The 16931-nt window shown below is 37.6% G+C and overlaps 1 protein-coding gene and 1 pseudogene across 12 annotated transcripts in view; one reads left to right on the top strand and one right to left on the bottom strand.

Moving 5' to 3' along the window:
• PCCA (propionyl-CoA carboxylase subunit alpha) overlaps nucleotides 1–16931 on the top strand; it is a 436358-nt gene that overhangs the window by 56798 nt on the left and 362629 nt on the right. For all 12 annotated transcript variants that reach the window (XM_025364068.1, XM_025364063.1, XM_025364064.1 and 9 more), the window contains 2 exons: nucleotides 9810–9923; nucleotides 12113–12166. In XM_025364068.1, coding sequence (XP_025219853.1) covers nucleotides 9810–9923; nucleotides 12113–12166 — 168 coding nt within the window. The remainder of the gene's footprint in view (nucleotides 1–9809; nucleotides 9924–12112; nucleotides 12167–16931) is intronic.
• Nucleotides 5936–6566, bottom strand: LOC112610665 (annotated as a pseudogene).

Raw genomic sequence — 16931 nt, forward strand, 5'->3', positions numbered from 1 at the left:
GTCTTGGCCTCCCAAAGTGCTAGGATTACAGGCTTGAGCCACTGCACCCGGCCTAATCTTTGATTTTTAAATTAATAATACATACACTATATATTTCCTGTGTTAAGAAATGAAAAAATTGAAAAGTCTTGACTTATAATTAAGGCTGTTGGGATGAGTCAGACTTCATCTTCCTGTCCCAAATTCCCAGGGAAGAGAAAAAGTTAAAGAGAAAAGACCTAAAGATAAACAACAAACCAGAATTTTAATGGAAAACGGTGAAGAATACTTGTGGGATCCTGGAAACGCTGGTCCTGGAAACAGTGAGGAATTTTGAAAGAGAGATGGCTGATGGGATCATGCAGCAGGAAACCCCAGTCTGAAACACAGATAGGAGAGGATGGCTGCAAAGATGGGAGCAGCTCCAGAGGAGACAGCCTTGAGCGCAAGAAGTGACATCCAGCCAGGTGATTCCTCCACACTCAGTGTCCATGAGGGAGCAGATGATTCATAAACCGGTAGAGCCATATCTTGGAATTCTTTAGTAGTTAAAAAGACTGAGGTGGATCTCTATATATCAACAGAGAACATCTCTAAGACACTAAAAATTGAAAGAGAACTTGTGTAAGGACACGTATGGTATAATGATACCATTAATGGTAAAAGAATCCCACCCTAAAATATTTTTATAGTTACCTATATAAAAGCATAGAGCATAGGTTCTAAACAGTGGCACTATTCGTATTATGGATTAGGGAACTCTGTCATCGGTGACTGTCCTGCACATTATAGGATTTTTAGCAGCATCCCTGGCATCTTACCCACTAGATACTAGTAGGCCCCAGTGGTGACAGCCAAAACTATGTATAGACGTTGCCAACTGTGTCCTGGGGGACAAAATTGCTCCAAGTTGGGATCCCTTGGCATCTATTGAAGTCTAATAATGCATATTCACTTGTTAAGTGATTACCGGAGAGAGACATTGTAATGGGTACAGGTGTGGTCAGTGGAGTTGTTAGCTTTATTTTGAATAAGAATGTTTAGGTATTACAAAAAAGCAGTGGCTCACACCTGTAATCCCAGCACTTTGGGAGGCCAAGGCGGGCCGATCATGAGGTCAGGAGATCGAGACCATCCTGGCTAACATGGTGAAACCCTGTCTCTACTAAAAATACACAAAAAAAGCTGGGCGTGGTGGCGGGTGCCTGTAGTCCCAGCGACTCAGGAGGCTGAGGCAGGAGAATCGCTTGAACCCAAGAAGTGGAGGTTGCAGTGAGCCGAGAATGCACCATTGCACTCCAGCCTGGGCGAAAGAGTGAGACTCCGTCTCAAAAAAAAGTAGTTTAGGTATTACATATATTTACATATATTACATGTAATTAAAAACAAAACAAAACAAAAGATAGTTTCCTTTCTTTTTTTGAGTCTCACTCTGTTGCCCAGGCTAGAGTGCGCTGGTGCAATCTCAGCAGCTCGCTGCAACCTCTGCCTCCTGGGTTCAAGTGATTCTTGTGCCTCAGTCTCCCAAGCAGCTGGGACCATAGACGTGCGCCACCACACCCGGCTAATTTTTTGTATTTTTAGCAGAGATGGGGTTTCGCCATGCTGGCCAGGCTGATCTCAAACTCCTGGCCTCAAGTGATCCACCCGCCTCTACCTCCCAAAGTGCTGGGATTACAGGCGTGAGCCACCGCACGGGCCAGCTTTGCTTTTTTATAAGATGTCTGTTGTATTAAATTTAAAAATGGTTAATGGTGGCTGGGTGTGGTGGCTCATGCCTGTAATCCCAGCACTTTGGGAGGCCGAGGCGGATGGATCACGAGGTCAAGAGTTCGAGACCAGCCTGACCAACATGGTGAAATCCTGTCTCCACTAAAACTACAAAAGTTAGCCTGGTGGTGTGGCACATGCCTGTAATCCCAGCTACGCAGGAGGCTGAGGCAGGAGAATCACTTGAACCCAGGAGGTGGAGGTTGCAGTGAGCCGAGATCGTGCTACTCTACTCCAGCTTGGGTGACAGAGTGAGACTCTATCTCAAAAAAAAAAAAAAAAAAAAAAAAAAAAAAAGATTAATGGTTATAAGAAATACAGATAGCTCACAAACAAGCAAATATGCCCAAACTCATTACCACGAAAATGCAAATTAAAAAAAGGAGGAATCATTTTTCTCCATTACATTAATAAAATTAGAAAGATAAACCATGTTCAATGATGGTGTAGTGTGGGGAAATTAATCTCTAATAGTAGTGTAAGTTGACCTAAGATTTTAAGTGTGTAGTTTGCGGTATTTGTACTTTTAAATATTTTTCTTATAGAAATATACATATGTATACAGATTGGCATGTTTAGGGAAGCTTATTGCAGTGCACAATACCGGCAAATTGGAACCATGTCCAATATTAGGAGAATGGTTAAAATTATGGTTCATCTACATTACTTAGAAATACTGGGTAGCAGTTAAAAATTATGAGGTAGAATTCTAAAAAAAAAAAAACAAAACAAAAAAAACTGAGCGATAAAATTAGTTGTAGAATAATATGTAGTGTGATTCAGTTTAAACCAAGAAATATCTTAAACACAAAATAAAACTCTGCAGTTTTATGTCTGCATATCCATATGAAAATGCTTAGGTAAGTTTGGAAGGACACATGCAAAACTGATAATAGCTGGATAATAATAGGAAATGGGACTAGGAGCCTTTAAAAGGGGGCAGGGAATAATGATTATCTGGTATCTATACTGTTTAAGCTTTTTTTCTTTTTAACCAAAGGAGTCTTACATTACTTGGGTAATTACAATAAAATTGAAAAATTTAAGAACATCTAAATGACTTGCTTTAGATGCATAGTGTCATCATTTAGTGGCCTGTGTTGAGCAGTGATAGCTGCTGCTGGGGCTCTGGTAGGGCTTTTAAGATCTCATGACTTTTGATAGCTCTCCATATTTTGTGGAATTGGCATTAGCTGTTCATATGGTTTGGAAACACTTTTTAAAAAATATTGATTCCAGTGGAGATTATTTCCCAATCCTATTCCTAGAATTTCACTCTGTTATTGCTTCAGATAGATGTATTCAGAAATATATGCCTGCGTATTTATGTCTTCATCACTAGACCTTGAATGCATGTGTGATAGCTTTCTCTTTAGTAAGTGGAAAATAATCTTAAAGATTGCAAGCTAGAGCGGAGCCCACACTCTTACTGGTATTTTCTTGTTTCCTCCCCCAACCCTACCGTGTCATAGTTTTTCTTAGGTAGTATTATTTATTTCTTTTATACTATGTAGTGACATTCTTCAAATGTATACTTTCATTCTGGCTTGTCAGTAATTGACCGGAAATTGTGATGGATCTGTATAGTTTTTTTTGTTTTTTATAAAATCTATATAACATAAAGTTTACCATTTTGCTCATTTTATTTCATTTATTTAATTATTATTTTATATTTTTACAGATGGGGTCACATTGTGTTACCCAGGTTGGACTCGAACTCCTGGGCTTGAGTGATCCTCCTGCCTCAGCCTCTTAAGCCGCTGGGACTACAGGGGCTGTGCCACTGCACACGGCAGTTTTAGTCTTTTTATTTGTTATTTTTTGAGACAGGGTCTCACTCTGTTACCCAGGCTGGAGTGCAGTGGTGCAATCACAGCTCACTGCCACCTCAGCCTCCACGTGGGAAGCCTCTTGGGTCTGCCACTGCTTGTCAGAAATTTTTTACTCTGAATTATTTCATATCTCAGGTGTTTTTACCTAGTTTTTTTGCACATTACCCTTCTCAAAGGCATTTGTTCAAGTGTTTCCTAAGCTAATAAAGGAAAACAAACCTGAGCTATCTCTCGGCTGTCACTCTGCCTCTCCCATTCTTTACATCCAACCATATGGACAGTCCCTGCCCCACCCAACCCCACCCCTACTCTACTTCTTCCTCTGCTTTATTCCGCAGTCCTTTCCATTGTGGTCTGGTACCCACCAGCTACACGGACATGGCTCTTGCTAAGGTTTTGCTTGAATACTTGATGTCTCCTTTCTCTCTGTCATTCCTCCCCTTCTCCCTTGATGCTTCTACTAAGGGCTCAGTGGTATGAGAAGATAGTTCTCCTCCTGCTGGTTTTCATTCTTTTGTTGTTTACTGTATCCTCAGGAATGCATGCTTGTAAGACAAAGACTAAAACAAAAAACAAAAAAACCCAAACAACAAAAAAAACCAAAACACCTTTGTTTTGGTTCCCAGATTGATTCAGTATTAGTTCCCTTCTGTGAGATGAAAACAGGATTGTAGAAAATGGGCTGGGAATTTTGTAACTGGCAAAAACGTATCCTCTTTTTTCCCTGTAGTTTTAAATTTTACCACTTTGAAAATCATGTAAGTTATCTTAGAAGAAAAATAGTAGTCACTAATTCTACCATCCAAAATAACCGTGAATAAATACGTCTTGGTGCTACATGTGTAGTTTTTCAAAATGGAATCAAAGCGAATCTTTAAAAAAATCATTTTGTTTTCTATGATCAAATTGCCTTTCAGGGAAAGGACATGCCAGAATGTTAGTTTTTTAAAACTTGTATAAAGTATCTTTAGGTACTTTGAATGAAATAGAAAGAGTTCTATTCTTTTTTTTTTTAGAAATAAGATTTTATCTGGTTGATTCTTTTTTTTTTTCCCCCCCAGTTATTCAGATGAAGATTAATGCAGTTGGCTTTCCTTTCTTTAACCCTTTAGTCTTTCAGGGTAATTTTCTCTCTCTTTTTTGAGACTCTCAATAAGTTTATTATTTTTTAAATTGTGGTAAAATGCTTATAAGGAAATTTACCATCTTAACTATTTTTAAGTGTACAGTTCAGTGGCATTAAGTACTTTCACATTGTTGTGCAGCCATCACTATAATCTATCTCCAGAACTCTTTTCATATTACAAAACTGAAACTCTGTACCCATTAAACAGTAACTCCCCATTCCAGGCTCCCCACAGTCTCTGGCATCCACCATTCTACTTTCAGGATAATTTTCATTGGTTAGTAATGTTTGGATAATTTGATTAGATATAGTGGATACTGAAGACTGGCCAGGTTATGTAAGGTATTGCTACTTTCAGCCAACGAGTGCATCTGGTATGTATTACGTCTTCCTTGGAGTGTTCTACCGAGTGTCTTGCATTGAAGGACATCACAAGGAAAACTCCTGTATTCTCAGTTGTGGTAAATAGTGTCCATTTCACTACAGATCTCCTTGAGTGATAGGTTTCAGAATATCTCTAGGCATGAAGAAGCATTTCCAAAGCTGCTTGCCTTCTTTACCTTTCTCAGTATGTACTAGTTTAGAAGGTATTCAGAAGCTTTCACTGAGACCATTGAGTTTTATACTGAATACAACATCTGGCCTAGCACTTTTTATCACTCAGATGCAATCTATTTGATAAGGACAGGGACCAAATAGAGTGTCTTTTTCAATGTATTTTAGGCATCTAATTGACTAATATGAAATTTTCTATTAACTCACAGTTTTTAAATGCAGGCATAATCCCCCCCCGCACCCCCACCGTACCCCTAAGATGGAGTCTTGCTCTATTTCCCAGGCTGTAGTGCAGTGGCCTGATTTTGGCTCACTGCAACCTCTGCCTCCCAGGTTCAGCGATTCTCCTGCCTCAGCCTCCTGAGTAGGTAGGATTACAGGCGCGCACCATTACGCCCAGCTAATTTTCTTTTGTATTTTTGGTAGAGACAGGGTTTCTCCATGTTGGTCAGGCTGGTCTTGAACCCCTGACCTTGCGATCCACCCGCCTCGGCCTCCCAAAGTGCTGGGATTACAGGCGTGAGCTACCGTGCCTGGCCGCAGGCGTAATTTTTATCCTATTTATATCCAAACATTTAAATTTATTTTTAATATTTATTTTTATATATTTTTATTATTTATATTATTATTTCAAATTGTTTATTAGGTATGAATTTTACAAACTTTACTTATATTATCGGTAACGGTGGAGCAGGGTAGTATTGCGCCTTCTCCAGGCTGTCCGGCGAGAACCACCAATAGTGTGGTGGAACTTACGGCCCTTTCCAAGGCCAGGGCTGTCAGCCTGCAGATGTCAGCCCACGCATCTCCCTGTGCTGTGGACTGGTTTGGTGATCCATTAGGTGTCAGGATTTCTTCTGTTAGCTTTATGGAATGGATCAATGAGGATAACCTCAAAAAATGTGTATGTGGAATCTTCACCAACCCAGTAAGAATTCAGGACTCTCAGAGCCCTACAGTGACGTCCAGCTCCCTCCTCTGCAAGGGACTGAAGGCTTGGAGCTAACCTTAGCTGGTTAACACCATGATGGACAGGCTTGCCGTAAGTCGCACCCTTAGGAACTGGGCGTTTTCGGCCACCACTGGCGAACACGAATCCTGTATATAACGTAACCTTGCTTGGTCTTGTAGTCCAGTCGGCGTGCTTTATCAGGCCGGGCGGGGCGGGGAGCCCTGTGGAGAGCAGAGAGCTGGCGGTACTGCCAGCAGGGAACCCTCAGAAGAAAGCGGATCCTCAGAAGAAAGTGCATGACGTCGGGCTGCGTCTTTCTCCATAGCTCCTGGATGTACTTGTATGCACCCATCTTGGCTTACCTGATGGCAGCTGCCAGACGGAAAAAAAAAAAAAAGTTTGATTTATTTTTTAAAAGTTGATAAAGAAGATGATTTTTCTCAGTCCTGTAAGATGAAAAACACATCTGTTGTTCTCCTAGCTTGTTATTTGGAAATTAGGCTCATGCAGGTGATAAGCTGATACAAGTAATTTTTCTCTGAAGAATAAAATAATTCAAAATATAAAACTAAATGCTTGATGGGAAAACTAATAATCTGCTTTAAAAATCTCTATTGGTTTTCTGAGAACGGAGAAGTTTATGAAGACAAACTATACTTAGTGTATATACTTAGTGTTAGTACTTAAAATGCTTTACTTTTCTTTTTGAAACCATATAACCCGCAAATCCTGCTTAATTGATTAGTTTACCTCAGTTTAAACTTTCCATGGTTGTTATATATTTCCTTTACCATTAAAATATATAAAAAGGAATTTATATTTTTCAAGATGTTGATATTTTTGAAACAAACATATCTAGTCAGCCTATGCAATATTAAGTCATTCTGCAGAATAGCATCTGCATTGCTTGAATATTGTTTTTTGTATTATTAAGCCAAAGAAAACACCTCACACATTTCATACAACAATGACAACAAAATTGAAATAGAGTTTCAAAAGTTTGTTAGATTGTTCTTTCCAGGTTGACTCTTAAGTGTCTCCTTAACTAAGGCAGCAGAGAATTCTAATGTTTTCTTTTGCATGGCTTTTTGCTACTACCGACCCTGGGCTAGACTGTGGGCTTGTTGAGACTTGAATGTACCCTCCACCTGAAGTAAGATTTGTTCCTGCAAAGCGAGGAAAAGAAGCCAACCAATCCTTTATAAACAATTTGTGTTTAGTCCTTCTTTGTAAAGTCCATAGCAGTTTTGACCTGCTTTTAATGCATAATTTATTCAAATGTTTATTGGAGCAGTCTTTTTTTTTAACTGGAGCAATCTTAATCACCCAGTAAAATACATTAGGCTCTGAGCTAGTTCTTGGTACGTTTACAAAACGTTTGTGATAAAATAGGAAAAATGTCTATTATGCTATTAAAAAACAAAAGGGTGTAAATTATGTATGCAGTATCATTATAAAAGTGTATTTAGAGAAAAGACTGTAAGTAAAAATGTCAATACTATTAGGATTCTCTCTCTCCTTTTTACTTTTGAATGCATGTTTATTATAGAAATTTTGGACACATAAACACATGTGCCTATGTGTATCTTTTCTTTTCCTCCATAAACCACCAGTTGCCATATGTATTGCCAAGATTAAGAAGACTTTATGTAGGTGTAGATTTTTACCTCAAATATAATGAAAAAAAGATAATAAAAGTTGCAACTTTTTTGTACTTCAAGGACAATGGCTTTTAACATTTGATAATGAAAGTTACTAAGCAAGCTGCTATCCAAGTGTATCTATGAGTAAATAGCTTTAATCACATAACATTGGGCTAGGGGAGATTAAAAAAAGAATTTAAGGCATAACCTTATGATCTGGTGGAGGAGAAATTGTAACAGTGTGCAAAGCAGTTAAAATGAGATTGTTGGGTAGATGAGATTATATGCTAAAATTTGCACTAACTACTCTCAGAGTTTAGATTAAAGGAGATTCATCCTAAATTGAAGTACTTGGGAGAGATCCAGTGGTAGATGTGAAACTTGAAGTGCATCTTCTATAATAGGTAGTATCTGAGGACAATAAAACAAATGTGGATTTAAGTTTAAACAAAGACTTAAATGTATTCTTTTTAAAGGATTGTGAAGTACTCAATTTCTTTCTTACAGAAAAAAACTACAATCACAATTACAACAACAAAATTGACAGTAACAGGATCTGAAGTGGACAGAGGGCAATAGGGCAATAGAGGAGGGGCATCCTGGTCTGAGGGCAGAAGAGCAACTTGAGGTTGGGGGCGTACCAGGCAACGATAACCACGAGGAAGGCCTTGCTTTGAACACAGGGATATTTAGAAGCCCTTTGCAAGCAGGGCTGCTTTTCCCTGCAATTGGTATTATTAAATAATTAGCAAATGTATATATTTGGATATTTTATAGTAAGATACTGACCTGAAAATCCCTTGGGCGTTTACCTGATCTTTTACCTTTCAATACTCAATATAATTTTTTACTAAAGTGGAAAATATTTATTGAATTGACAAAGAGACTTCTTAGCTTTCTAAAGGACTGCTTTTTTGTTTTTTTAAGATCTCATTTAAAACAAAGTATTTAAAAATTATTTCATAACTGAAAACTAAAACAGAAATACTCAGGTATTTGCCACCTTTGACTTTTTTTTTTTTTTTTTTTTAGTGGAGGAGTGGGTCAAATGTTTAGGTGTATGTTTGTGTTCCAGTTTTATATATCTGTCTTGCAAAATAATTGTAATCTGGAAGTTTCTGAAACTAGAAGACCATTAGGAAATTAGGAAAAGTCATTTAAAAAGATACTAATCCTTTCATCATTTAAAAAGAATAGACTCCTTTTAGAACTAGAGTTTACTCTTTTTCATATTGAACGCTTAGCTTCTATTATGCAAAATAAATACATTTAAACATTATAGAGTGAGTAGTCTTAAAAATGGAGCATACATTCCTGAATTTTGAGTAGCGTTAGAACTTAATATACATATCATTTCTTTTAGGAATAAATGTAAAATGGATGAAGATTGAATGTGAGAGTATTTAAATGATTCTCAAGATTTTCTGGTTCACATGTTGTGATATTGAACTCTTTCTTTCGTCTTAGGCTTTAATTTGTGTCTGGTGCTGACCTGATGCTGTGCAGGGACACTCGCTGCATCCCTCCATTCAGTCCCTCTAATTATCCCAACTTCCTGGGGAGCTTGCTTAGAACTGGTCTTGAGTGCTCGTTATTAAAATATTGGGCTACCCTGGCTACATGTAACAAGGTAGTTTTTGATATCAAATTTATGTATTGATGAACGGAATAGGAAGCTAAAATTGTTTGCTGTGATTTTACATAAAGAGGTAGGGGATATTATGGAAATTATTTGCTTAGACAATGAATTAGGCTGTAATAAATAAAATCATGGGTAATAGAGTTCTTGAGTTTATTTGTTTCATTGTTGCTTTTTAGTGCATACTCAAAAAGAAATATGACTCTATAAATGATATGTGGAACAATCAGATTTGCAATTTTGTGTGTATTTGCAGATGATGGTAATTCTTTTTGCTGGGCGCATCTGTTAATGCAGAAATTTGTCTCCTCAGGTTCATGTGAAAATGGCGGATGAGGCCGTCTGTGTTGGCCCAGCTCCCACCAGTAAAAGCTACCTCAACATGGATGCCATCATGGAAGCCATTAAGAAAACCAGGGCCCAAGCTGTGAGTTTGAATGAATCTATCTACTGCAGCTGTTTCATATGTAGTGAGCAGAAAGCTAGAGTTTGTATTTAAAAAAAAAAATAGGAAAGAATGATTGAAAATGCTGTTGCAGTTAGTTCATGTCACATGAGTTAAATGTGGTCGAATTCGCTACTGGAAATCAAAGGCTTTGTAGCATCTGGCAGTGTTGGTCGCTGATCCTGCAGGTGGCTGCTGGATTCAGCTTTCACACCAGGGAGCAGTTTCAGTTCATTTCCAAATTTGCTAGGAATAAAGAAATCCCAATTAGTTTTGAGTATTAACCCTTTCAGTGTAATAAGAGCATTTTAAAAAATTCTGTATTATAAACAGGATTCAAAGACTCTGTTTAAATTCCATTTTAATAATTTAAAAATTACGTATACCTAGTACACTTCCAGAAATAAAAACAGCACATTTGGTAATTATTTTAGTTTGTTAATGTCAGTAGAATGCTCATAATTTACAAGGATAAATCATTCTCTCCACCCCCAGTTCTGTATGAATAGAGTGGAATCCAAGGAAAAAAAAGATTTCTGACATCGGAAACAGTGTTTTTTTCTTTTTTCTTTTTTTAATTATCAGAGAACTAATTATATACAGTGTTCAAAACTATGCAAAGTTATCTCTGAAATTGGGTGGAGACATCCAACACCAACATTAAGCCTGGAGCGCTTCAATTAGTGCTCACATTTCTTTTGAAAGAAATGTTTCAGTAAGATGCATGTTTAAATAAAAAACTTAATTCATGAACCCATATTATAGATGTTTACAGTTTATTAGCACAGTTAGCGAAGGTAAAACTCTTTTAACATTTTAACTATAGCTTGCCAACATAAATCTGTAGTTGAGTGTTGATAAAATGAAATTGGTGGAATGAAAGCTCTTCTTCCCTGATACAGTAGTTTAAATTGTTCTGTACCATGTTCATAAAGCTTAGTTCAGCATTTGTTTTGTTTTGTTTTGTTTTTTGAGATGGAGTTTTGCTTTTGTTGCCCAGGCCAGAGTGCAATGGCATGATCTCAGCTCACTGCAACCTCTGCCCCACCAGGTTCAAGCGATTCTCCTGCCTCAGCCTCCCAAGTAGCTGGGATTATAGGTGCCTGCCACCACACCCAGCTCATTTTGTATTTTTAGTAGAGAAGGGATTTCACCATGTTGGTCAGGCTGGTCTTGAACTCCTGACCTCAGGTGATCTGCCTGCCTTAGCCTCCTAAACTGCTGGGATTACAGGCATGAGCCACTGTGCCCAGCCTGAGTTTAGCATTTAAAAGTCGCTAATATATAACTATTTCTGGACCATGATACTGGTTCCTTCAGAAATTTGAATTTGTTTTTAGCAGAATTATTTTACTAGAAGTATATTCAACACTGGCTGATACTGAAGTGGCTAAATTTATGTTTGGCCAGTGTGGGAGAGCCAAAAATTACTTGATTAGATCAAGCTGGTAGATTGCAGCAATGTGGCTTGTGGGTGAGGATAGTATAAAGTAGTTGTGAATGGCAAAGTTTGGGGTGAGGAAGGAAAGAAGAGTAGACATTAGAAGAAAAAAAATTCAGAGCATAAAATAAAAGTAAAACCACACCTCCATTTTAGTTCAGTTTGATAGAAAGATCTTGTTGGTAGTGGCTGAGTATTATTAATGCCATCAGGAATAAAATGTATTAGCTGTCCTAGTAGTCTGGGTTTTGGAAATTACCAGTTCATGAGTACTGTAAAGAAAGGAGAATTTAGAGTTTTTCATCCATCTTGCCAAGGTTCCTTTTACATAAATCTTTGACACAGCAGCCATTGTGAAATTCTCCAGAATTGTGGACAAAGTTAGCCTCAGGAAAAGAAGAGAGAGTTTTGTTGAAAAATGTAGACAAATGCTAGTGGGTATTAAGATGTATGTGGGTGTATACTCCCCATTATGGTTAGGACAAAGGTACTGTGTGGAAAATCAATTAGGACATAGGGAGTGTGGAGAAAGTAAATATAGGAGGCAGTTTCTTGGAATTTGATTCTGATCCTAGAAATGTGAGTTAGAACTGATCAGTGTATAAGAGAAGTATACCTATTCAAGGGCTCTCGAACAATAAATATTAATACATAAATGCACTATACATTTTGCTTATAAAGCTTTTGCAATATGATAAAATTGAAACTGCTTTTTGCTTTCATTTCTAAGGTACATCCAGGTTATGGATTCCTTTCAGAAAACAAAGAATTTGCCAGATGTTTGGTGAGTTGGTAATGAACCAGAAACTCTTCATTTCTATATCAGAAAGCAGTGTGGTAGCTTGGCTTTTGTAAATGTGGGTAGTGATGGATTATAGAATTTTAATTAACCCAAGAATTCTTTGAAAAACTGTTTGTGAAAAGTGAAGTGTTTTTATTCTGAAACTCAACTCTTGATTTGAAGAGTAATTATAAAAATAGAAAAGTTTAGAAAATCACCATTACACCTAATGAATGATACCTGGTTTATTATATACTGCATGGTATTTGAATTAAAGTTAAAAACGTCAGATTTTTAACTGTAAATATGTTAGGGAGTTTAGTGAGTTATTGTAGTGATTTAATTATTTTGTGGCATTTAATATCAAATCTTACCAATGCCTCTATTTCGGATAAAGTTATTTTTAATGATCTAAATGTCCCCTTCCAGATAGGTGAATTAACCTATGTTTGTTATTAAATTGATTTTTCCAGGTATATTCATTCAAGATGGTACTGAAACCTTATTTTTTAGGTACTAGGATATGATTTTGATTAGCGTTTGTACATATGTTTATTATTAGATCAATTATGCCAGGTACTGTCTTAATTTATTCTAATATGTTATACTTGTTTCTGTGGCATACAGTCATGTGTTGCTTAACAACGTGAATACATCTGAGAAGTGCATCATTAGGCGAGTTTGTCCTTGTGCGAACATCACAGAGTCTACTTACACAAATCTACCTGGTAGAGTCTCCTACACACTTAGGCTAAGTGGGTTATAGCCTGCTGCTCCTAGGCTGCAAACCTATACATGTTGCTGTACAGGCAGTTGTAATACAGTGGTAAATATTTGTGTATCTAAACATGTAAACATAGAGAAGATACAGTTAAAAATACAGTGTTAGAATCTGTGGAACCACTGTCATACGTGTGGTGCCTCATTGAAATGTTCTGTGGTGCATAACTGTACTCGTATTCTGTTCTTCCACAGATTTGAAATTATTTGTGAATGTTGTTGTTTTCTAGATGGAATTTCCACTTAAAATCTATAACTTTAACTTGGAATAGCTCTTAAGATCACAGAATTGTCTATTTTAACCACCTTGCTTTGTGGGTCCAAAACTAAGGCCTAAAGAGATATCTGGAGAGGGCAAATTACATGGACGCATCCAGAGGTTCCAGTTTCCCAGATTTTATGCGGCATATCTACAGTTTTTTGTTTATATCCCTTTTTATTTTTTATCTTCCGTGGAATTTTGACCAAGATTCTGTTATTATAAAAACTATTTGAATATAATACTTGTATTTAAATGTGTATGTGTGCATATATATAATGTAATGTATTATTACATTTAAGTCTGTATAGGTGAGAGGTCAGCGCACTACGGTCCACAGGACAAATGCAGCCTGCTGCCTGTTTTTGTAAATAAAATTTTATTGAAACACAGCCATACTCTTTCATTTATGCATTGTCTATGCTGCTTTTGTCCTGTGACAGCAGAATTGAGTAGTTGTGACAGAGACCATTTGGCCTATCAAGCCTAAAGTACTTTTTCTATGATCCTTTATAGAAAAAGTTTGGGAACTCCTGCTATAGATGAATATCCAAATCCCAGATAAGTGATGTGGTACCAGTATTAGGCATTTATTCCTATACAGTTAATACATTTATTTATTTTATATATTATATATAATATTTATTGTATACAGTTTATGCATTTTTCAGTTATTAAAAGGTGGTTTTTTTTTTTTTTTTTTTTGAGACATAGCCTCGCTGTGTCACCCAGGCTGGAGTGCAGTGGTGTGATCTCGGCTCACTGCAACCTCAGTCTCCTGGGTTCAAGCTATCCTGCCTCAACCTCCTGAGTAGCTGGGATTACAGGCGCCCGCCACCACCATGCCTGGCTAATTTTTGTATTTTTAGTAGAGACGGGGTTTCACCATTTTGGTCAGGCTGGTCTCGAACTCCTGACCTCGTGATCCGCCTGCCTCGGCCTCGCAAAGTGCTGGGATTACAGGTGTGAGCCACCGTGCCTGGCCAAAAAATGCTTCTTTAGAATCTGTTCTAGGCCTTTGAGAAGGATATATTAATAAAAATGAATCTAATCTGGTTCCTACACACTGGGTGCTCATAGTCATGTTATGGAAAATAAGTTGATACACAAATACACTTCAGAAAACAAATCACTTTAGGGAAGAAAATATTGTGAGATAAGATCGTATCTTTGTAAATGAAAGTAAGAAGGATGATTTCCATCTGGGGTTCTACATTAGAGAAAAACATGTAGAATATACAGCTGTCTCCTTTCTTTCACACTAATTTTCTTTCCAAACCTATTTCCCCGTTTCCCTTTTTTCAGTGCTGTGCCTCCACCCAGCCTGACTGTGCGCTGCTCCCATGTGTGGCTGGCTCTGCCCTGAGTGCTTTCCTCATGCTCTCTGGGTGGGCGTGCGTGGCCTCCCACCCCTGTGTCTAACTGCTGCATGTCTAACTGCTGCCTGCCCTTGAAGGCACAGTTCACATGCAGCCTCTGTGGGGAAAGGGTTCTATTGAGAAGTAGATCCTTCTGTTGAGACGTAATTTCTTTCCTTGGACTTTTTGTTTCAGTTTGATTGGAATGTTTTTGTTTTTAGAAAAATGATCTGTGCTTTATCTGATACATTGTTTTTACTTAATATCCAGGACTAAAATGATTTTTTTATTTTTTATTTTTCTGAGTAACTGCTATGTATTTGCTTTAGAAGGTGTACAATAAGCCAAATTCCCCCAATATAAAAACACACCAAACTTTATAAGACTAATAATTTTTTATGCCAAGTTTTCACAAAGTGGGATTGGATTTTATACAGTCCCTGCTGCCCATGACTGGAAAAAGATCATGTGGGCTGGGCATGGTGGCTCACACCTCTAATCCCTGCACTTTGGGAGGCTGAGGTGGGCAGGTCACTTGAGGTCAGGAGTTTGAGACCAGCCTGATCAACATGACGAAACCCCATCTCTACTAAAAATACAAAAATTGGCCAGGTGTGGTGGCACGAGCCTGTAATCCCAGCTACTTGGGTGGCTGAGACAGGGGAATCGTTTGAGCCCGGGAGGCAGAGGTTGCAGTGAGTCAAGATCACACCACTGCGCTCCAGCCTGGGCAACAGAGCGAGACTCTGCCTAAAAAAGAAAAAAAAAATCATGTCTTTTTGTTATTGCTTAAATAGTTCATAGAAAAAACAAAGATACACATAATCCTCATAAAAATAGCGATTTTCCGTAATTTTAATGTGCTGTACCAACAGATTTTATTTCCAAATTGTTTTCTATTCCGCATTTTCCCTGCAGGCTTCTTTTATCACGAACATTAAAGGACCATCCATGGGAGACTATGAGGATTGTTAGGATGAGGCAAAGACATTCTTAACAGAGTTTACAAAGAGCTTTGAAATGTGAAACTACCTGCTCTGGAAAAGTGGGATGTTGGCTTGAAGATACTTCCTAGTATTCCTTGTTTTCTTTCTGGTTTTTCTATGTTGTTTTAATCATATTATCGGATCTTGTCATTTCAGGTAACATAGCATTATAAGTTATAGTAATTAGCTTCAGGAGAAACATATGTTAGAATTTGTGTTTTGTGTTTGGGTCCTATCTGTGTACTTGAAAGATACACGTCTATGTAGTTGGATAGTGAGTTCCATCAGGATGCTCAGCGTTGAAAGCATAGGAGGGAACTGTGCTGAGCGTGTGAGGTTTGGTAATTGTGCTCTTTTATCTTCTTTCCTTCTTGAGTTTTTAGCAAGATAAGAAATGTAACTACTGTAAAATGAGAGGTGATTTTTAAAATAGCCGTTGGGTTAACCAAAAACCTTTTAAATAGCTGTGGCATCCAGTGTGGGCAAGGGTCACATAGTTTTGTTCCTGGAAGTGTAAATTGTTTCAGACCTCCCCCGGCCCCCAGAAATTTGCTAGTATTTGTCAAAATATAAAACGTCTATATATTTTTTAATTTAGCAGTTCCACTCTTAAGAATCTCACTTACAAAGATATACTTGAGAAAATGTTCATGGTAAGGTGTTTCATAATAGCAAAATTTAAAAATTATTCGAAAGTAAAATGCAAAAATAAGTATGGAATACCTACCTGCAGATAAGTTATTTAATCATTATGACAACCTATGGTGTATTCTTATTTTTATTCTTGGTTTTATGGAAGAGAGAACAATCTCTGAAAGGTTAAATAAATGCCTTACCCAGTGTCACATAGCTAGTAAATGAGAGTATGGATCCCATGTTTAGTTTATGTTCCAGACTGACTCTCACATGCATTGGAACTGGGCTGGGCTGTTAGTGGTATTTGTTTTTAATCGATAGCTTTAGCTGGCACCTGTTCTTGCTGTTGGTGGAGGCTTCTCTCTTTCTGCTCCCTTCCCCTCTTCCCCATTGGTGTATCATCATAGACATCTAAAAAGTAGAGTTGTTTCTTTTGTTTTTCTCATCTTGTAACTTGGGTGCCAGTGAAGGCAAATCCTCACTTGGATTTGCTAACTTAGTGAGTAAGGTAACTGAGTGAGCTTTGCTCAGGTAACTGAGTGCCAGAGCTGCAGCATAGAGATATTGATGCCTTTTGCCACTCGTTGATATTCTTAGGTGGAACTAATGACGTCTCCCTGGATTTGGAGGAGAAAGTTCTGTGACTCCTTTTTCCTTTTCCCTGTAATTTTATAATATTTTTCTAGTTGTGACTTGTACATATGTGATGTTCAAAATAATTGATAAGAACTAATGAATGCAACTTCATA

The sequence above is a fragment of the Theropithecus gelada genome, chromosome 17, assembly GCF_003255815.1.
Source record: "Theropithecus gelada isolate Dixy chromosome 17, Tgel_1.0, whole genome shotgun sequence".
In the NCBI taxonomy this organism is placed as follows: domain Eukaryota; kingdom Metazoa; phylum Chordata; class Mammalia; order Primates; family Cercopithecidae; genus Theropithecus; species Theropithecus gelada.